Source organism: Tripterygium wilfordii, chromosome 16 (assembly GCF_013401445.1).
Source record: "Tripterygium wilfordii isolate XIE 37 chromosome 16, ASM1340144v1, whole genome shotgun sequence".
In the NCBI taxonomy this organism is placed as follows: domain Eukaryota; kingdom Viridiplantae; phylum Streptophyta; class Magnoliopsida; order Celastrales; family Celastraceae; genus Tripterygium; species Tripterygium wilfordii.
The window spans coordinates 9,970,731-9,992,534 of NC_052247.1; the positions used below are offsets into that span (position 1 = coordinate 9,970,731).

General features: G+C 34.6%; 2 protein-coding genes across 5 annotated transcripts; both read right to left on the reverse strand.

Moving 5' to 3' along the window:
* Window positions 1–418: 418 nt before the first annotated feature.
* On the reverse strand, window positions 419–3,555 carry LOC119980820 (axial regulator YABBY 1-like). Of its 4 annotated transcripts, none has more exons than XM_038823613.1 (8): window positions 3,271–3,555; window positions 3,005–3,163; window positions 2,778–2,901; window positions 1,406–1,454; window positions 1,185–1,260; window positions 955–1,029; window positions 794–847; window positions 419–631 (listed from the first exon to the last, which is right to left on the reverse strand). In XM_038823613.1, exons 1-8 carry the CDS (start codon window positions 3,382–3,384, stop codon window positions 446–448), a joined length of 837 nt encoding a protein of 278 aa, XP_038679541.1. In that variant the 5' UTR covers window positions 3,385–3,555; the 3' UTR covers window positions 419–445. The 4 variants fall into 4 exon arrangements, with proteins under 4 accessions (XP_038679541.1, XP_038679543.1, XP_038679545.1 ...); XM_038823615.1 differs by having other exon boundaries at window positions 493–682; window positions 3,271–3,554; XM_038823617.1 differs by having other exon boundaries at window positions 576–635; window positions 3,271–3,554.
* Window positions 3,556–13,308: 9,753 nt separating this feature from the next.
* On the reverse strand, window positions 13,309–18,090 carry LOC119980651 (NAC domain-containing protein 7-like). Its single transcript, XM_038823439.1, has 4 exons — window positions 17,614–18,090; window positions 15,092–15,274; window positions 14,693–14,964; window positions 13,309–14,407 (listed from the first exon to the last, which is right to left on the reverse strand). Exons 2-4 carry the CDS (start codon window positions 15,249–15,251, stop codon window positions 13,769–13,771), a joined length of 1,071 nt encoding a protein of 356 aa, XP_038679367.1. The 5' UTR covers window positions 15,252–15,274; window positions 17,614–18,090; the 3' UTR covers window positions 13,309–13,768.
* Window positions 18,091–21,804: the final 3,714 nt, after the last annotated feature.

The window sequence follows — 21,804 nt, forward strand, 5'->3', positions numbered from 1 at the left end:
GTCTTGAAAATTTGAAGAGACACTGTGTTCCGCATATATATCTCGAGGAACTGGGCATTGACTGTGGCACTTTGTTATCCCGGATGTCATTGATTGCGAGCTGGGCTATATAAGGAGTACACATGTTCAGTAGGTTTTCTCAAATAATTCTGGGATCGAAATGAGGAGTTTTGAGAAATTAGTGAGGATGATCTTTCCATTGCAGAGAATTTTACAAAATCTAGAAATAGGTGAGAGAGGGCATTCCTCCTCAGAAAAACCAATGTCTCGCAATAGTTGCTGCGTATGAGGAAGCAAGTCCAGGCTATGTGGTGCCATTGAAGACCTCGTATACTCCTATCCGAAAAAAGTGTTTAATTTTGCTTGATTGTTTTAGAAGACCTAGAAAATATTTTAGGTTAAGTTGCATGTGGAAATATACCTGGAATACCTGAATTGTTAGACATTAATTTAAAAGATTACAAGGTTGATTGCCACACAAAGAAAATACATTAGAAATTAAGTTCCCTAGTATATAGGCTGGAAGTAATATCAACACCAAAGGACATTGAACGGAGCCGACAACCCCTCGACCGATATGGTTAAGACATATACTCGACTTGGTGATACCCAAATTCGAATCCCCATCCCGCTTACTTACAAAAAAAGACGACATTAAACGGCAGATGAGTCATGAAGTCACCTAAAAAACAAGTTATGAAACACTAAGAAAGTGCAAGAAAGATTGAGATCCCTAAATTGAAGCAAATAATAGCAGCAGATTCTTCAATTCTTAGAAGGGAGAGACGCCTACATTAGCAGTAGTTGTAGTGGAGAAATTATCTTTCATCAGGACAACCTCTCCTTCCTACACAAACAAATAATTAACTCCAAAAACAGTAAATTGAGTCATATAATATGGTAATTGTGATTGTTCAATATTAATGTGTAATATGAGAGGGGTGCGTTGGTTACCTGGGTGAGCACGTTAGCCCTCTTTGCAGTCTGGTCAGGCATGAGACCAAAGTGAATATGTGGAAAGTGGGCCCACTGACATAATAAAGACAAAATAAGTTCAGTAAAAGGGAATCCTCTCCTCTAGAAGAAACCCTAAAACTCATATTATAAAAATAATAAAAACCCTAATTTGGTAAAAGAAGAAGAAAATTAAGAAACCCTAAATGAGAATTTCTTGAATCTCTTACATTCTTTGCCGCTGCACTAAATGCTTCTCTGTGTGTTATATCTGGATTTCCAGCCTTGATGCGTTGGATCTCGTCCCTGCCCAATATTTCACATAGATTAACAACAAATTACGTATGTATATATATATATATATTACATTTATGGTATTATAAATACTTTCTGTAATAAAATAAGAAATTGAAGTTAGCATATTTATTGTGAGTTTGAAATGATGACTCACTTGATGAATCGGTTGTACGCAGAGGGCACTCTCTGTCTCTTCTCCGGGGCTGACACACACACATATACAGAGACACATTAAAATCACTTGCTGCTAACTTTTAGTGCATTTTTTTGTTTCTCTTCACAGTCTTCTCTACTGTCACTTCATTATCAATTCTCTCTCTCTAGTTAGTACATAAATAATATCATCATCCAATGCACTAATAATAGGGATCCCAACAACAGATATCTCATTTATCTTAGCTATTGAGTTTTATTTACCTCAACTATTGAATTTTAAACATAAAATTTCATGTGCATCATATGAAACATGTGGAGCTCACGAATTCACTTGAGTCATGTGCATCATATGAAACATGTGGAGCTCACGAATTCACTTGAGTCATGTGCGTTCAACTTACCAATTGGGATAACGGGAATACCAATTACTGAGATCTTTATCATTTTCCATCTAATAGATTCTTTTTTTTTGGTTTCTATTTCCGGCGGAAAAGAAAATTCAACTCCCATACCAATCTTTCAACAAAGTCTCAACATTTGAATGGAGAAGAAAAAAAAAAAAAAATATATATATATATATATATATGCTCATTTATCTCAGCTACTGAGTTTTACGCACAAGATTTCATGTGTATCATATGAGACATATGGAGCCTAGTAATTCACTTGAATCTTGTGTGTCTAACTTAGCAGTTGGGATAATTGGGATACCAAACTATTGAGATCTTATCATTTTATAGTAGAATCTTCACTTTGCTTTCTATTTCTGGCAGAAAAGAAAATTCCCATACCAATCTCTCAACAAAGTCTCAACATTTGAATGGAGAGAAAATTTATATATGCTCTACACAAATTATTTAAGCTAACACAAAGAGATAAAGTACTTATAAGGCAATACAAATTTTTCAAAAAGATTTATCATTGTATCTACTTACACTTTTGGGATAAATGGTTTCTGGGATTCGCTTATGTATAATGAAATTTTTATGTGTTGGTGGTTGTGGAACACATATCTTGTAGTGACTAGGGTTTTATATATGTGAAGGACTATCTATTTAAAGTGAGTAGACATGAAAGTTATTGCTAAATCAGGGGTTCTGGTATGTATAAATCCAAGTGACAGAAATGACAGGCACAAGAGAGTTTGGTTTCAAATTAATGTGGTAAGAGTTCCTTTCTCTTCACATATCCAAAATGCCCTTAAGCCTAAACCAAAAACAGCAAGCAAAAGTCTCATTCTTTTTTTTCACTTTCAAATTAAAATAAGCAAATTAAGCATCCACTTCCTTCCAAATAGCACTCTTGTTGTTCTAGAGATTAAAACCATGAAAAAACAAAGAAGGAAAATTAATGTGTTAGATAAATCTCACGTCTGTTGATGAATGGAGGCCTTGGAATCTCATCAGCCACTCCTCGATTTGGCATAGCAAAGTCACTTGCACTTGTTTGATTGAAGGGAAGGTTATGTTGAGATGGGTTTGGGATGATCTCCTCCTGAAATACCAAAAATTATAGACAAACATATACAAACCATAAATATATGTTTTGAGTGAGCAGAGTATTGAGTCACACACACAAACAAACACTATATCCATACCATAAGATTATGGTGAGAGGGAGTAAAGAAAGAGTGACCCAAGTGAAACTGATTAGAGGGTGAGAAAAGCAATCCGCGCATGTTCGCAGGCAACAGATTCGTGCAGTGGCCGCATCGAACCGTGACAGTCTTGAACAAACTTGTAGATGGAACACTCACCTATATAACAATTGAGAAAAAAAAATAACAAATTAACACGAAACCCTAATTTGATGGACAGAAGAAAAGGAAAAATTAAGGGAGAGAAAAATTAAATGAATTGATACCGCAAGGACAGTGTCACAGATGCTACAATGGACATAACAGAGCTGCTCGGAAGGAGGAGGGAGGTTGTGGTTCAATGAAGACAGGGTAGAAGTCGAAGAAGAAGAGGAGGACATTCTTATCCTTTTTGTTTTTCTACAAGAAAAAATTGTTTTATGGCCTCAACTCAACTCAAGCTGATTTGATTGATTGATTTGATTGACAGCTTAACAAGCAAACACACACGCACACCCCACTTTGGATCTGCTTTCTTTCTTTTTGATTGTGAGTACTGAACAGTGAAAAAAGAAAGAGAGAGAGAAAGGCAATAGTTTTTGGAGAGAGAGAGAAATGGTTCACTATGTGATCTCTCCTTTCACTGTCTATTGGTGGTGTTTATAGGATCTTATGTCTGTATGCATGTATGTCATGTGGTCATACATGCATACATGCATGCCATAAGATATATAATTAGATATGTGTGGTTGGCATTCCCAATGTATTTTAGAGAGAGAAAGGGCGGTAGATGTGGGGGAGAGAAGGTAGAAAGAGACGTGTGCATGGGTGATGACCTAGCTTTAACTTATCTTTTGTTTTAACTTTTCAGTAGTTCATAACTAATAAGAGAGGGGGGTTGTCTTTCGTGGTGATTTTTAATTTGCGAAAAATTGTGACAAACCAAATTAAGATCATGAATACCTAAACATGGTTTAGAAAATTAGTGAAAAAACAATCCCTTTGCGTGCATTGTAATCTAAAGGTTACCTATTTTAAGGGTAACTTAGTGGTTCGATAAAGTGGTGTCTTATTGAAAAAAAAAATTGCAAGACAATATTTATGCACAAAGAAAGACTGTACTTACTTGCAATCTCCAATGAAGAACATGAGAGAGAAGGGAAGTTAGGGTTTATTTTTTATTGGGCTTGTAATGTAGTATAGATTTTGAGTTGCACTCATACAATGGGTAATAAAAAATTTAAAAAAAAAATTTGATGCCCTAAACTGGCGTGATGAAGTAATTGATTTCCTAGACTGGGGTGGTGCCCAAAACCCTTGTTTTGATTGTTTTACCGGAGGGTTGGCCCTGATTTTCAGTAATTTAGTTAGGTAACCACTGTTTAATTACCTAAAAATAAAAGATTAGTATCTCTCATCACCCTCTCTGCATCCTCTCTCCAATCCACTATGACGAATTGGGCTTCAACGGAACAGGAAAAGCCTCAATCGAGAGGGTTTAAAAAATTTTAAGTTCCTGCATCATCTTTGCTCTCTCTTTGTCCTTGTTTTTGCTTTCTGGGACTTTCTCTATGAACTACATAGATCAGTCTGCGTTATGGGTTTAGTCAAATTTGAATAATCAATTGCTTTAAGAGCGCTACAATTCTCATTTTCATCTGATTAAAATTGGGTTTTCTGTGGCTCTTTCATTTTTTATGGTTTCACACTGGCAGTGATGAAGCAATTGGGTTGTGGGATGCTTTCGAGAGAGAAATTTTATTTTACATCCATAAAATAATCAGAGAGAATGAATATTTATTTTAATAAAATAGAGAATATAATAGATAATCTGATACGGTGTTTGTTGGATAGAATTTCTATAAAATAGATAACAATAAAATTTTATCTGTATTTTAAAAAATATTTTAAGAAAATTTGACGCTCATGCTGAAGACTTTTAACTTTGTAGTTTGCATACTGTACCCGTTTGATAGAGCGGTTGTGTTGGTGAAACTTTTACTGTTATTAGCGGTTAAGCTGTATAAAATATATTTTTGTTCGTGTTTTTTAATATTTTTAGACAAATTTAATTTACTAAAAATTACAAATAAACAATTTATAATTTTATTTTGGAATTAATTAAGTTTGAGAACAATATTTATAATTTTTGTATACAATATCTATAATATTAATATACTAAAATGAATAAAATAATCTTCTCAAAAATACGAATAAAATAATATGTGTTATAATATTTATTTGTAAATATAGAATAACAAATGTGTAAAAAACTTTAATTTAAATTCAGTAATATTTTTATATTTTTTTAATTGTTTAAATATATAAGATCCACACCCAAAAACTATGTGCAGCCCGTTCACCAAACAGAGCATCCGGACAATAGCCCCGGCACCTTAGGGCTATGGACATGGACGCCACTCCCTCCTGGATGACACATATCATGGCATAATCATGACAAATTGACAGTCTCCTACTTTTGGTTTTTGAAAAAAATATAGTTTTACAATTTTGGGTGATTTGACCCTTCATTCTCTTTTTGGTCGCACACAGACAGATATTTAAGTCAGTAGAACACTGTGTTTGTTTGTATACAGAGGTACAGTGAAACTTACTACCTCTGTCCTTTCCTATATTTCTACTTTGTCTTTTGCTCAACTATTTTGGTTGGAATCTCCTCTTTTTCTCCCCACGCTTTTAGTGATTTCAAGGGTTCTTTAGTTGTCAAATTTGACTAGCTATAACCTAATTCTCTGTTGGAATCGAATGATGCCAATTCTATCTCTAATAAATTAATCATTTTCCGATCTATGCACTATAATTGGCTATCTCCAATTATGGTAAATACATCGAAAGCAAATCAAAAATAATTGTAAGAATTTACGTGAGTGTTGAGATACAAGGTGGTGGGATGGGAGTTTAAATCTAGTATCATAAGTTTGTACCTAACTCTCTATTGAAAATTCAGATTATGAATAAGAGGTTTGATCTCCCTTATAAACTAGACTTCAAACCAATCATTTTTCGATGTGGACAATATACCCAATTAATACAAACGTAGGTCACAATTGTGGACAATATACCCAATTAATACATACATGTGAAACCATTTAATGTTTTTTTTATAAAAAAAATTGGGTTTCTTAATTATTTCATGAAATGTACCATAAAGTTAAAGTGGAGATTAATTGGTGACAGGCAGTTGCGTAGAATGATAGCAATGGGTCTTGTATGACACATATCCATTACAAAATGTATGCGATTGGATTTGGAGAAAATTAGAAGTTTGTTCGCGGCTTTAAGGAACCAAATCAAGATCATCTGCTCCAATTTTTACCCTTTGGCTGAGGGGAAGATGTTATATTGGGTATAGATAATCAAACGCATGTATTCTGTGATTGGGCATACATATAATAGAGATGAATTCTCATATAAGGGTATAAAGTAAGAAAGGGTGTAAAATAATGGTCTATGTTTACACCATTAATTTGAAATATGTGGGACCCAAAACAATGGGTCCCACTTGTCATCTTACTCATCCACACAATTAAACATAGACCCTTATTTGGAGGGAAGCCAATCATGTGGCTGACTGCTTGGCAAAGAAAGGAATTGAAAGAAGAGACTATCTTGTGGCTTGGTTTCCAGAAATAGTCTGATGATGTTCTTGTGTAGAGTACTCCAGAGGGACTCAATTATGGTTGCTGATGAGCTAGTTAAATCAAGGGTTAATCGAGTTATAGAGTTTGTTGTTTGGTTTTGAGATGGACTCCTTCTTTCCTCGGTCTTTGCTTCCTCTTTGGAAGTTATCTTTTCATTTTTGGTTCCTTTTATTTCAGCTTATGTTATAGCTTTTTTTTTTCTTTCTTTAAGGTTCTTTTTTTTTGTATATAACCTCGTTATTCCTCCATCTTAAGTGAGGGTTTTAATAAAATCTTGAGGTTCCGTCCTCTTTATCAAAAAAAAAACATAAACTCTTATTTTACACCATTATTTTAGAGTTTTATGTGAGAATATATATATATATATATATATGTATGCGCAATTTTCTATCAGAATTCCTGTCCTCTCCTCCATCTCCCAGCTAACTCTATTGGTGCTCTACTGCTAAAGCTAACACATCACACAAGGCTCCAGTCCCTTCACTCCATACTGTCCCTTTTTTTTTTGTATCTTTTTTTCTATTAGATAGTATCATTAAATTTGTTTTATTACCTATAATAATTAAACGTAAAATGAGCTCATAATTTTTAACCATGTTTAATTGTCTATATAAATTTTGTAACTCTATACATCTATATATATAAATTTTATACTCTAGCTTTAATTAAATTTTATAATATTAATATGACCCACACTACCTCAGGATCGGTATGTATATATAAGTATACATAATTTGTCTATATTCATGTACGAATGAGAGAGGAAAAGGTAGCCATATCACTAGTTTAAAAAGCCTGTTGAAATCTCTTTTTGTTGCTGTTCCTGAGGATTTGTGGATCTCTCAATTATTTTGAAGAAGAGGTGAGAGAGAAGTTGAGCCCAATTCATGTGAGGTATTGTCCGCTCTATGCCTAAGATCCGCATGAGTTTATCTTTTAAAAGGCGCCGATTACAAGTCTCACTTTCCTCTGCACTTGTAGAGTCGGTTATAAGCGGTTCAACAAGTAGACTACACGAGAGGTTATTAGGATCTAGTTTATGCTCCGAAATCATGTTATAATTTGAATAAATTGAGAAGGATAAGAATAAGTAGGTGAGAAGGTATGGCCCAATCTAATCCACTTGAAGTATTATCTGTTGGAAAAGCCATGGTGTGAATGGCTCATTAAACCCAAAGAGAAGTGTACGTGTGTGCGCAAAAGTACCACATTGAAAACTTAGCAATAAACTATCGCAACCCAAAGAGGGGTGTGTGTTGTGTGTTCTCACATTGAAAACTTAGCAATAAGAATGTTAGTTTATAAGAGAGAGTGTTGGACTTATCATTTGGGTCCAAAGTTTTAGTGGTGTGGAGAGTGGCTCGGGCATGGGTCCCAAATAATAAAAAATATTATTATATTTTTGGTCAAAGTTTGACTAAAGTTCTAATTTAATTACAATTGGTTGGATAATTAAATTGTAATGAGGTGAACTTTCTTCTCTAATTAAACTAGTCGAAATCCCGCACAGTTTTTTTTTTAACTCATATTTTTTAGATATTGCATTTCATATTTTATGTTTTGTTTCAATTTCTTTACTCAAGTTTTTTTATAGAAGAAAAGTAATTATTTTGATTATCGATTTGATTTTTAATAATTGTTTATGAGAAATTGTATCAAATATAATTGAAGTCATCCAATTGTCCGTTACAGACTGTACTATTTTTTAAAATTATTATTTTTTTATTAAATCCTCTTTGAGTTTCTGATATTTTTAATCACATTTCATTATCATTTTTTCGTCTTTAGCTGGCCAAAAGTGATAGCCATTCAATATATGTCTCTTGATTTTTATTGATTCTATTATATTTTATATTTTTATTGTTGTTCTATAAAGAGACTAGTGTTGATTCCATTTTACATTAAAATAAAATGTTAAAAGTATTCATACCAAAATTGTTATTCTTTTTTTTTAAAATGAGATTTTAAAATTTTATAATACGCATATTTATAAAATTATATAAATATAACTTTACATATTTCATATTTATAATGTAATTAAAGAACAATTTATATTATTGGTTTTAAAAGGTTTTGTAATTGAATGTGCAAATAATTTTTTTTAAAAAAATTCAATTTCAATATGACAATTAATGTATATAGAGCTTTTTTGAAATATGAGAAATAGAGAATTCTTATGAATCCACGTGACAACTAATCTTACAAATAGGTTGTCCAAGTATCAAATAAATAGAGCAATCGATTAGAGCCTCTGCTTTTATATATAGTACAGATTCTAATCTCTTTAAGGATGGAGTTTATTCTTAGATTAAATTTGAATTCATGTCAAACTAATAGTTAGCAACGAGTTCTAACTTTTTGGGATTTATTTCCTCTATAAAAACCATAGGGTGGGCGACTTCCAGATTACACAGGATTAAACTCTCTCTCAAATTTCATTTTTCATCTATTCTTTGTTCTTGAGTATTGTCAGTTTAAGACAACTCAACATAGGCCTACTTTCGTGTAGTGTTACCCCGATTAGGTTAAGGTGTTGTATATTGGGAGGAGAAGCTTGATAACCTACAAAGCACCCGGTAGGCATAAGCTATCGCCTTAAGGAGATTCAGGTTTCCCGTACCTCACTTTACAAAATTAGATACTACGATCTATTTCTGAGTTGTATTTATTTTTAAATTATGTATTTGATCAGTTCCTATTAATAAAATTGTTTTTTTCCTTTTGTTATGTTATTTTTCTGCAACTACTTCTACTTTATACGACAACATCGTCTATTTGGTCTAGGGTCCGTAATGTTTTGTCATTTAAAATGACTCTCAAATGTTGAGATATTTGGCTCATACTTACAAATCACATCATTGACTTACATGAAATTGATGACAAACTTTTTATAAGTCTAACATCAATCTCTCTATTGAAGGTAGAGATGGGGTTGCCGGTGCAAAAATCGATAAGAATATAATATGTGTGTGTGTGTGTGAGTTAAGGGGTTTTAGGGTTTATCTTTTAGATTTGATTCATTAACCCCACATGATAAATTAGATTTGGAGACTCCATAATTTTCTAGAGTTTATAATTCTAATCTAATGGTAGAGAAAATTTTAGTCAGACATATTTTAAAAATGAAAAAACAAAATGTCATCTGATGTGGCATATGTTCCAAACCGTTGCATTCAAATTGTAAACTCTACAATTTCAAACAAATTGCATAAGCCCCATATCTTGATAAAGTATAGCTACATGTACAGTGTACGTAGTGGTACCTGAGTTTACGGTTATCCAATGTCAACTCTACAAAAGGGGATGTGTTTTCTTTTTTCTTTATTGTTTTTTGGTTGAAATATGTTGGGAATTATTTATTTTTAGTTGTTTTTTTTATGTTTGGATTACTATAAAATTAATTTTTTTTCTAAAAATTTAGGGCCCTGAGAATGTGGGGGGCCAAGGCGGCCAACCATGTCGCCCCACCCTAGGATTGCCACTGAGTGTACGCACAAAAAGCATAGGGCCCTGGGAAATTGTTTTGCCTTAGTTTTAGAGTTTTAGTCACACCCTCTGATTGACCAGATTCGAATCCTTCCATGAGATAAAATTTATAAATATTAAAATCAATATGTTCATTAAAAAAGAGAGTAAAAAACCTCAATAAAACACAAAAGGACGATCCAACACTCAATCAACTGAACACCAAAGTCACTAGTTAGAGTGATAAAGATTGTGTGTATCATACTGGTGATCACAATTCGAATCTCCCTCTTCCGTTTAAAAAAAAAAAAAAAAAAAAACTCGATCATCTGAGACTGGATGGACGGTGTCGTTTTCTAGTTTTTGCCAGAGGACACATAAGTCGTAATGTGTTATATATGGACCAAGGACCACCTTCCCCTTTCGAAAGCGCTCCTATATAATTATAATATCAGACTTGCTTGGGTGGGTCTCTCTCGGCTGGCCCGCTGTACTGTTTCAACTGCATTGGCAGCTGCAGTTTATTAGCTTTATCTCTGGCATGCACGCTTGTTAGCTGTTGCATGCCTCATCTCAATAAGTCCGAAGCAGAAACAAAGGGGCGAGTTTGGGATTGGCTCAGCTGCCTGCACAGTTCGGTTCTTCGGATCTCAGGTTTGATGGGAAATTGTTTTCAAGAGTAAATGAATCATTTGAATTTGAATTTGAAGTTGAGACTTGCTTAATTTTGTGTTTTAATTTCTCTGCAGAAAAGCAGTTCATGTGAATGAAAACAAGGGGTGAGAGGCTTTCATCTGTTCATAGCTGGGCTTATGACTAAGTCTTGGGCTTAGTTTTAGTTTATTGATCATGGGCTTTTGCTATAAGTTGCTCCAATATTATATGGGCTGACTTATATCCTCAGCTCTTGATCATATCAACACAGCTTCATATGGAACCAGCTTTCTAAATGTAGTCATATTAAACCAACTTTGAATATATTGCTAGGCTTATTATAGCCGTTTGAAATCAAGTTGAATAACGATGGGACTAATTGCACATCCGAGTTAACTAAGTACACTTTAAAAACCCAAAAAACCCTCAATCTAACAACATCCTAATCGACCCTACTAATTCTCCTTCTCTCCTTCTCTTTCTCCAGTTCTCCTTCTCCTTCTCCTTCTCCTTCACCTCCTGCTCCTCCTCCTCCTTCCTTCCCTTACATGAAGACAGACATCCATCTTTCTTTAGTAGATACGGGGATGGCTTCCTTGTTGGAGTACGTAGTGGTTCGGATAAGGACACGGTAGCTCGCTTTAATGACTTCTTTTCCAGGCGCCCTAGCCAAGCTGAAAGTCGAACGGACTCAATCGGAGCTACTGAGGGGAGCAAGAGCACCTATGCTATCGCCGGGCATTCTTCTTTGTGGTATCTATCATTCCACGGCGGTTTATTTTGAGAATTTGAAAATTTAGGGTTTAGTTTTATTTAGTTTTTTTTTTTATTTTCTTTAATCTCAGCCGTTGGTGAGATCCAACGACTGAAATTATGGGATGTAAATTGTTAAATTTGAAAAAAATTGAAATTGGGACGTACTCATAAATGTTATATTTTTTTCTGAGGTTTATTTCGAATGAGGTGAACTTAGTTAAGTGAGGGGTGTAAATCGTCCTCATCTTGAATAACATGTATATTCAGCTCATCTCTTCTTCTTTTTCTACCTCTGAACTTCATCTTCTCTGATCTCTCTCTGATCTTCTTTAACTTCTTTTGCTTTACATTTCCGCAATATATAGAGAATCAACATTTCAACATTCAATGGTGCATACCTGGAGAAGAATGTGGCATACAAGGCAAAATTGTCAGGTAAATTATTCCCGGATATCACCCTCTGAGTCTCACAAATGCCGTGCTTGCTGCTAGAACAGTCCTCACACGAAGTGATCTTGGGGCACACTCATTGAAGGTGCAGATTTTAATGATGCTGTCCTAGACCTACCCCAGAAGCAGGTACCCCACAAAGGCACAAACAGATTATCGTTTATTTTACCTTCATTACTTCTGAGTTAATTCACAGACTTCTTTGTAGATTCCTGGTTATCGTCTAGTGTTTTTATTATTTCCCTGGTATTCAATGAACAGTTGAATACATGCAAGTCCCAATAACCTATTTAGAAGTTTATGGTAAGGTTGTCAAATCGAATCGAATTGCATTGCTTGAATTGATTGAGCAAAATTTCGAATCGCACAAATCGTTTGATTCACTTAATTTTTAATAATATGTTATAATATCTATGCATTTTCATATAAAATAAACATATGGTACTAAAAAACGTATTTATAGTAATTTAACTAGTATAAGTTGTTTTTGTTTTTGTGAATTTCCTCTTTCTTTCACCACCACTGTATCATTATTCCTACAAATTCTTTACTCAAGTTAGAAAATTCTTATTGCTACAAATTTGAAGGTCTGACTAAGAAGGGAATAAATGAATAGATAAGGAAAGAAAAGGCAATTGATTTTGAAATTTAATCATGAGTGTCATGAAAGCACTAATAACAAGTGGTGGGGGAAGCCTGGCCCTATATCTCAACTCCCAAGCCAAGCATGTAGAAAGTTGCTTTGCCTTTACTTTTTTTTTTAAAACTTTTTCAAAGTTCTTGGGACAACTATACATACATGTATAACATATCAGCAGAGCAACATATAGTGAAACATCAATCATTAAACAAACAATTGCTTGTCTCCTTTATGATAAAGTTGTCCCTAAAGCTTGACCAATTAGGGGTTATGCCTTCCCTCCCTGTCCATTTGTCTTTCGGCTTGTCTTCTTCATCAATCATGCCTTCTTAAAACCTTACAATTCATGCCAGATTCTTCTACATAACCGCAATGTATTTGTAATAACACCAACCATTTTATGGTAGAGAAAAACAGCGGCAAACAAAGAAGAATTTATATCCAACGTCACTCTCTATCCTCTATATAGATATATTGACTTGGTTAGTGCAACCACTTTAGATCAAACCGTATGGACTCGGGAGGTCTTGAGTTCGATTCCCATTAGGAAAAATATCCTTGTGGTTATACATTAGGTTTTTACCCAACTTACTCTGTAAGATGTCGTCAAAAACAACCTAGATAACTACACACATAATTAGGGTGCAAGCTAGGAAAAGGGAAAAAAAAAAAAAAAAACCTTTTGCCATATATTCTGAAGTCACAAGTACATAGATTCATAGAATCTGAAACTTTCAAATATTGTAAAACAAAAAAGATGTTACAAACTTATAGAAAGCCTCCATGGAATGCTACATTCAACATATATATATATATATATATATATATATATATATATATATTTAAGCCGAGACAGTCCCAACAATATTGCTCGGCCATAGAAGTTCACTGTCTTCGATCGATATCTAACATGGTTATCCTAGTACTAATCAATATAGACAGGATACCATACTACTACTATATATATATATATGCTCCATGTATAGCTATAAGACAAATAGCATTTTTTTTTCTTTCTTATTATGTACAGCAACCTCTGCATCATCAAGTCTTCATCGATATTCCATATCATATCATAAAACCTGTACCTCCAATGATTAGTATTTGGTGTATATATATATAGTCTTCATCAACGTTCCATATATCATGTATAAACTTTCACTTCCAAAGATCAATTTGGCAACTCGACGCAGATGTCAACGCGTAATCCTGTTCAACAAGTACTTCTTGTCTCTTAGATTGATCATTAGCCAGCAAGTCCATCTGTTGATCATCATCAACCACATTGAACATATTTGATGAATTACTGTAATTTGTTTCCTTGGCAGCTGCATGATCTCCATGGCTAAGCTGCGATGCAACAAATTTGTCGAGGACCCGCCAATCGGTCACTTGATCCACAGCTTGATCGCTATTATTGCTCAGATTGTGTTGCAATTGCTGATCTTCCTGAGTTGTGAGAGTCGAATTTCCATATGGAACACTAACACTTGCAGCTGATTGTGGTAATTTAGGGCTTTCTAGTTGAGGGAGCTGAAGGAAAGGATCATGGTGATGTTGAGGTGGCATGTTGTAGTGCTGCTGCTGCAATTGATGATGAAGTTCTTGCTTGCAGGCTGGATAGTGATGAGGATGGTATGAAGAAGAGTAAAACTGAGAAATTCGACGAGGAGATTCACCGTCGGGGGGCATGAATGAGAGCTGGTCGTCGTACCAACATGGGGAGTCATATTCACCCATTTTTCTAACTGTAGTCATTCTCTTCTTGAACACCCTGCACACAGCCCATCCTTCTTCCTGTTTCATGCATCATCATCACAATATTATCATCCACTCTCATCTGTCTAGTTATGTCTAGTTATACATACCTTAATTGCATATAAATCAACACACTCACATTTTTTTATCTAAATATTCATGCACCAAATGAAATATTGTTAAGGAAATGGCAACCGCAGAATTTCATCTGACCATAATATAGTTACTTCAGACAAAGATTTATATATACACTAGTACTCTACATAGGAATATAGGATATATATAATTGTAAGATTGAAAAAGAAGGGAAATATATATACTTGCCTGAGGTGTTCCATTTTCATGGGTTTCGAGGCGATATTCATGCATGATCCAATCTGATTTTTGACCATTTGGAGCTCGTCCCTTGTAGAAAACTAGGGTTTTTCTCATGCCAATCAAGCTATGTCGAGAATAAATAGACTTATCTCTTCCTGTAGCCTTCCAAAACCCTGCTTTTGTTGCTCTATTAGTCCGAGTCCCAGTCGGATACTTCTTGTCTTTATGGCTAAAGAAATACCAGTCACTCTGCTCTTCAGCCCCGATTTTGCATAGCTCTATATATATATATGTATGTAAATGCAGATTCATCACAAAAACCAACATTAATCAATTTTTATTCATCTTTAATTTGAGTAATGTAATAAGGAAATTATGGGCATATAAATTTTAATTTTATAGTACCTTGAAGATCCCAAGGCTCAATCTTATAGAGATCAACTTCTTTGATTACATCCAAATCGATCTGTTTTGAGGCAATTTTTTTTCTTAGGTAGTAATCAACAAGTTCTTCGTCGGTGGGATGGAACCTGAAGCCTGGGGGAACATTTGAAAATGTATTCATACTTCCAATGACTTGAAGTTAGTCTGCATTGAAACGATCAATTATAAGTCTCGTACATGCTATCTATGGGAGAATATTAGAATAATGATATAGCATGTCTAGCTCTAAATAAATCTAAGCAAGTGTTGCCAAAGTTGTACAAATTAATCTTATACACTTATAAAAGCGTTTCACAAGTAAAGGTATGCATATGCATGCAAGAACCAAACTAAGGTATGCATATGCATGCAAGAACCGAACTGGGATAACTCAATTGGTTATTGGCTTCGGACAAAGGAGTATGCCTATAGGATTTTCCGTGGTTTTATCCCTAGTAGAATCTATTCCCATTCGGTTTCACGTTGGGCCTATGTCAACTTATTTGTTGACACTCGACAACATGTTCGGTCCAAGTTTGGGCTCAATTAACTTGATTATCTAAAAATGGACAAACCCGCTGATATCGTTCTCCACTAAAAAGAGGTTTATATCAAAGATATTATTAATCGCAAAATCTTGACACACTCGAAGTTGTACCTAGAAAATCTTTTGTACACACTCATTTGCACACTAGTCATGCGGACATGTTGATGACACAAAGTAGTTTCTCATTGCCACTCACCCTACAACAACAAAACTGTTTTGTTTCTTGACATATGAATTGGTTAGTCATTATTAATTACGAATGGTCAAAAACAATCGGATTGCGGCTACTTTGTCCCCCGGTTCTGTATCAATGCAGTCCAACGTATAATAAAGCAATGAAACATGTTTGAATAGTCTACCATGCTTACTTGACTAAGACATATAATATGTTTTATATATATATATACCACCTTTATGAGCAAAGATGAAAGTTCGTTTGAAAGAAAATTATAATGCATAAGATTGTATTCAACGTAGGATCATTACATAAATGCATGCTTTATGGGGAAATGATCACATGGAATATATGTCAATTTCATTTAATATTTCTAAGCTAGATTGATGTAATTTTGAAGAAAATTCCGGTGGAAAGAATTCCAATTCATCATGCATGTTTAACTCTTCCTGCAGCATGTAACTAATAGTAATTATGTACGTACAGTTTATTTTTTCTTGATGAAAGATGTGGTATTATTTACTCGAAAGAAAGAAAATGGCATTGGGAAAACACTCGAATACAGAAAAGAGAAAAGTTAAAACCCCACACCTAAAACTCAAAATCAAAAACATTTATGCATACAAATCATAAACATCCATGCATGACTAATTAAATTGTTACTAATGAAGATACTTGTAACTATATATTATATATATAGAAGACTCATACGCATTATGTGTCTTTATAAATCAAAAGTTAAATTCATTATATTGTTTAACAATCAGCTAAAACTCTTTAGGTGCTGTTTTTCTCCTTCTTCTTTTGATAATTTGTAATTCTCCTTAATGAATATCCTTTATAAAAAAAAATCATCGGTTCACTCAAAATCATCTTCACTATGGTTATTGAGGGCTTATATATGAGAAGCAACAACGGATTGAAGAAAAAATATATCATCAAAAAAAGAGGAGAGAATAAATGCTGGAGCTATATATATATATAATTAGAACTAGAATTAATTCCTTGCCAATTCATAAATAACCGAAAAAACTCGAGGTTACATATTATTAGACAAGAAAAAGGGGAAAAGAGGAAGAAGTAAAGTTACCTACAAATTCAGACATATAGCAAGAAATGGATATCACTTCTTCTTTCTCTTTTTTTTTTTTTTTTTTTGAATTTTACACATGGTTTATTTCTATTAGAAAAAGTGATTTTGTCTCCAAAAAAAAAAAGTGAATCTTTAACTTATGAGAAAATCAATGTAATTAATGGAAAGAACTTTACCTTGTTAAACAAGCATAAAAGGCAGTAATTTTCGACAGGATAATAGTAGTATAGCAGTTGAACATAGGATATATGCATCGAAGTGAATGTAATTATAATAAAATAAAAATCAACAGATGACACCGGCCGATCATCAAATAGAAAATATAATAGCTAGCTATAAGCATATATTTACATACAATGAACTTATAGGGGTAATTCATACCATAACCCTAGCTATATATATATATGATCCTAGAATACGAATTCATGGTCGCATAAAATGAGATCTAGAAAAACACATGAGGGAAGAAGCATATTCATTGATCAAAACTTCAAAACACAACCAAATCAAAATCAGTTAATTTCATAATAAAGGTATAATCATTTATATTTCATGATGAGTGATCAACCTAATATAGCTTGTAATACAAGCATATGCTCCCACCTTGGTGGATCTATTCAGAGCAAATGAAGAAGAAACCCATAAGAGAGAATTAAGAAGCTAGCTAGCTCTCATAATTAAAACCTAACCTTGATAATCTGGAAAACACACCACAGCCACTTTTACCACTTCCTCTTAGATCCGATCGAAGGAAGCCTTGACTCAACCAATGAGATTTAAGACAAGACAACTAGTAGATTTTGACACTTTGAGCTCTTACACGGTTGAAGAATATGACACTGAAAACCAAACCAAACAAACAAGAGAGGAAGGACCTCGGGAATTGAAGTGAAAGAACCCCCCAACTGGTAAGAAATATTTGTCCAGTTGTTGTCGATCAGATCCCGAGGAAGAAAAGAAAGGCAAAAGGAAAGTTTGATCAAAGGGACTGGTGGTAGGGTTATATAAGAATACCTCTCTCTCACACACACGCCCTAAATATAATCATTCTTTTCTTTTATTTTTTTAATTCTCTCTCTCTCTCCCTCGCTCTCTCTCTCTCTCTTGTCTATCTTTTGAGTGGGAGCTTGATTGCTGCAAAAGCTTTGTGCCAAGAAAGGGAGGCGGACAATGGCAGGATGAAGTTATATATTTTGACGGAGAAAGATACAGAGTATATTTTTGACAGGAGAGAAAGACAGAGGCGGCAACCTCTACCAGCAACTGATGGAGACCATAGAATGTTAAATTATTACAAGTTGATCTAACGGTGAGGATGACATTGGCTTCTTATAAAAGTTGTTTACACAGGACCATATATGTGTTATTATGAAAAATAAAGAGTGAAAGAACAAGAGATGAATAGTAGTGTGTGCAATCAATGATATATATGTATGATATTTCTGACTGTGGTCACCTAAGTCTAAGGTCATCATCCTCCACTCTCTCACACTTTATTAGGTAAGCGAATTTGAGGCCAAAAGGAACTCGAGCCACCAAAAATGACGGATTACATTCCATAAATATGAGAACTACTTCAAATAAAAATTAAAAATATCGAACATCACCGGACAACACCGAACTACACCGGGACATACTCATACACACTAGACAAACAAACAAAAACAATGGTTCTAAATCAAGAGTCTTGGCATTTCGTTCATCAAGAGGTATCGATTTTCACCAGATTTAGAAGTCTTATTATTGTGCATCAAATATGTGTCGTCAAAACATATCAGAAAAACTGATGATCAAGAAGTCGTGACATATGGAGGGGATAGAGAGTTTGAGTAAAAAAACTCTGAATCAAACCTTATTCAAAGTACAGAACAAATATATTAGAGTATATTCATGGGAAAAGTGCATAAAGAGCAAATTGGATACATCAACACGGGATCAGGAGGAAGTGAAGAAGAATGAGCTCCACCTCCTCCAAACAAATCTGGAAAAGGATGTGGGTAGTTTAAAGAGATGTTAGGGAAAACAGTTTTTAGGAGGTAAATCAATCTCATTTTACATGCATATACATGCACCTCGTGATACATATTTATCGTCCTTATTTGATAAAAAGATTGATGTTATAATGGATACATACTAATACTAGCTAGTGAGGAATAATTAGGCCAATATGCTTTTCTACATGCCTTTCTTCGTTCATGGTTTGATATTCTGATATCCTAAACGTAGAGGAACCGCACCAATCCATCCCGACTTTTTTCTTATGCCTTTGGTGTTATGTAACATTTCTTACATTTATCATCAAGAGAACCACAGTTCCATTGAGATTATCTTAAAAATAAACAAAAAGTTAGCTCAAAAGTGCAAATATTTTATTTGTACAGAAAATTAATAAACACTATATATATATATATATATATTATATACTTTCAAAAACCCCTTTTGAAGGTTGGTGGTCTTTAACATAATTAAATATTTCTTCAGCCTCACCAGCAACCGCACGCGGTTCTGGTTGGTTGGTTCGTAATTATATTCCTTTCCGTCTATTTTATCCTCTTCATGAGATGGGCCCCCCACCGACCGACTAAAATACATCTTGACAGGGGTTTAGTGCATATAGGTCACTGAAAGATATCTCCATTTGCAATTAGATCATCCAAAGAAATTTTTTTTAAATTGAATCATTCAATGTTTCAATGTTAAGCAATTAAGTCATGATGATCAATTTCCGATCAATTTTACGTCGGAAATTGCTGACATGTCAAAAAAATTTTGAAATCTCAAATAAAGTTAAAATAAAATGCCATGTGGAATATAAAAAATAATATAAAATTAAAATTAAAGTAAAAATGACAAGTGGCATATATAAAACATTAAAACGTTTGGAAAATTAAAAAAATTAAAAAGGGAAAAAAAATTAATTTCTTCGTCTCTCTCATTTGGATCTAATGAAAGAAGAGATCTTGACCATAGCCATGCCTCCACATCATGAACACCATCAGCCCATAGCCATTCACAAGATTTCAAAATCTCAACCATGGCCATAGCCAATCTCTTCATCTCTCTCATCTCAAGATCTCGACCATAGCCAGTATCAAGATCCATTTTTGGAAGCGACGGCTTCACCTTCGGAAGCGTGGTGCTCCATCGACTAGGATGATGAGAGTGGAGCAAGCCTCGATGGGCTGCAGATGCTGTCTGGCCTCAACCCTAATTCGATGGATCCGAAGAGGAGAGTAGCAGAGATTGCCGCCCCGAGGTAGTAGAGACTTTCGGATACCCTAATTCGTTTCGATGCAGGCAAGTTTACATGCCCATCTTGGACTTGGACCCATCTCAGATCTAGATTCCTTTTGCTTTAATTTTCCATCCAGGAGTAGCGAGTTTCTTGATTTTTTCCCTTCTTTTTTATTTTATTTGTATCTTCTTTTTTTTTCCTGCAAGAAATTCCATCTCATCTGTTTTAGTCTTTTATTTTTAAATGAGGTGTAATTGTTATTACACATGCCACGTCAACTATTAACGTTTCAATGTGGAAAATTGTGACATCTAAGCAAATTCCGGCGACCAATTGGTCGGAATTGGACCCACATGACTTAATTGCTTAAAATTGAAACATTGAGTGATTCAATTTGAAATTTTTTTCTTTGAGTGACCTAATTACAAATGGAGGTATCTTTCAATGAGCTATATGCACTAAACCCTCTTGACAGTGACACTTCTCCAAATACAAATACAGAAATACTACTACAAAACAAAAATACAAAAGTAGAAAGTTCAGCTCGGCTGTCAAGTCATAGCCATCCGAGCCGCAAATGGTGGTTGAGTGTGGGACCCGACGGAACGGAATGATTGAAGAGCTCAGTACGTGGCGGCTGGCTAATGGTCAGGCGTGGGCTAGCCCTCCGATCATTAGAGCTCACAGTGCCGATGGGCCCCATCCCGTTATCCCTCCTATGGCGGCCCCCACGTAAAGGGAATACTAAGGCCCCACAAACACTCTACTCTTTTGGCATAGAAGCAGATGCGTTCCTGGCATGCCACCTTGTGCATGCCGAGAAGTCAAGCTATAGCAAACCTCATTTTTTTATTTGCTGGTTCTTCGCCTAGGGTTAGGGACTTGGGGGCACAAGACTTGCAAACTACAACAAAGGCGGATTAAATGTATATTAATTTTGCTTTTTGTAGGGGTCAGAATTTACCAGACCGAATTCAAATACAAAAAATGCAAGACCAAAACGCAAGCCCAAAAGAGACAAATCATAAGCAAGTACAATACAACACATAAGGTCAAAACATAAGTCCAAAAGGACAAGGTCAAGTGTTTTACATTAAGCCGAACATCCTGCAGATACAAACGACATTCAAGGCTGAACAAGAAACAGCCGATGAACTTTGTCGAAGAAAAGGCATTTCCATATCAAGCCGAAGACAAGCCGGTTCCATATCAATGGTTATGTCCAAAAGAGACAACATCTGCCGCAAACTTCCTCAATCGCTGGAAACTATCATAACTACACAAGACAAGTATAAAATGAAGATAGTCAGCAATGGAAAGGGGATTTGATCGATCGAGAACAACCATTTTGAACCCTTATTCTTCCTTTGATATTTTATGTACCATTTGTAATCACTATCTAATAATAAAATGATTCTCAGCTTAGCACCGTGGACCTAGGCTCAAAGCCGAACCACGTAAATCCATTTGTCTTTCCCTCAATTCATTCAAGTCAATTATTTATCTAATTTTGATTGTTGAATTATTGCATCAACACTTTTCTTGTCTCGAAACAAGTATAGAGTGCCTTATTAAGGTTGTTACACTTTATTCTTAGACTAGGTTGGAAGGTTGTTTCCTGGTGGTGTGGTAGTTGTTTCAATCT

Coding starts and splice junctions, on each gene's coding strand:
- LOC119980820 (XM_038823613.1), bottom strand. CDS start 3,384: ATGTCCTCCTCTTCTTCTTCGACTTCTACCCTGTCTTCATTGAACCAC. Junction 1,261..1,405: donor GCGTACAACCGATTCATCAA/GTGAGTCATCAT, acceptor AATATTGGGCAG/GGACGAGATCCAACGCATCA. Junction 848..954: donor GGGCTAACGTGCTCACCCAG/GTAACCAACGCA, acceptor TTGTTTGTGTAG/GAAGGAGAGGTTGTCCTGAT.
- LOC119980651 (XM_038823439.1), bottom strand. CDS start 15,251: ATGAATACATTTTCAAATGTTCCCCCAGGCTTCAGGTTCCATCCCACC. Junction 14,965..15,091: donor TGAGCCTTGGGATCTTCAAG/GTACTATAAAAT, acceptor ATATATATATAG/AGCTATGCAAAATCGGGGCT. Junction 14,408..14,692: donor ATGAAAATGGAACACCTCAG/GCAAGTATATAT, acceptor TGCATGAAACAG/GAAGAAGGATGGGCTGTGTG.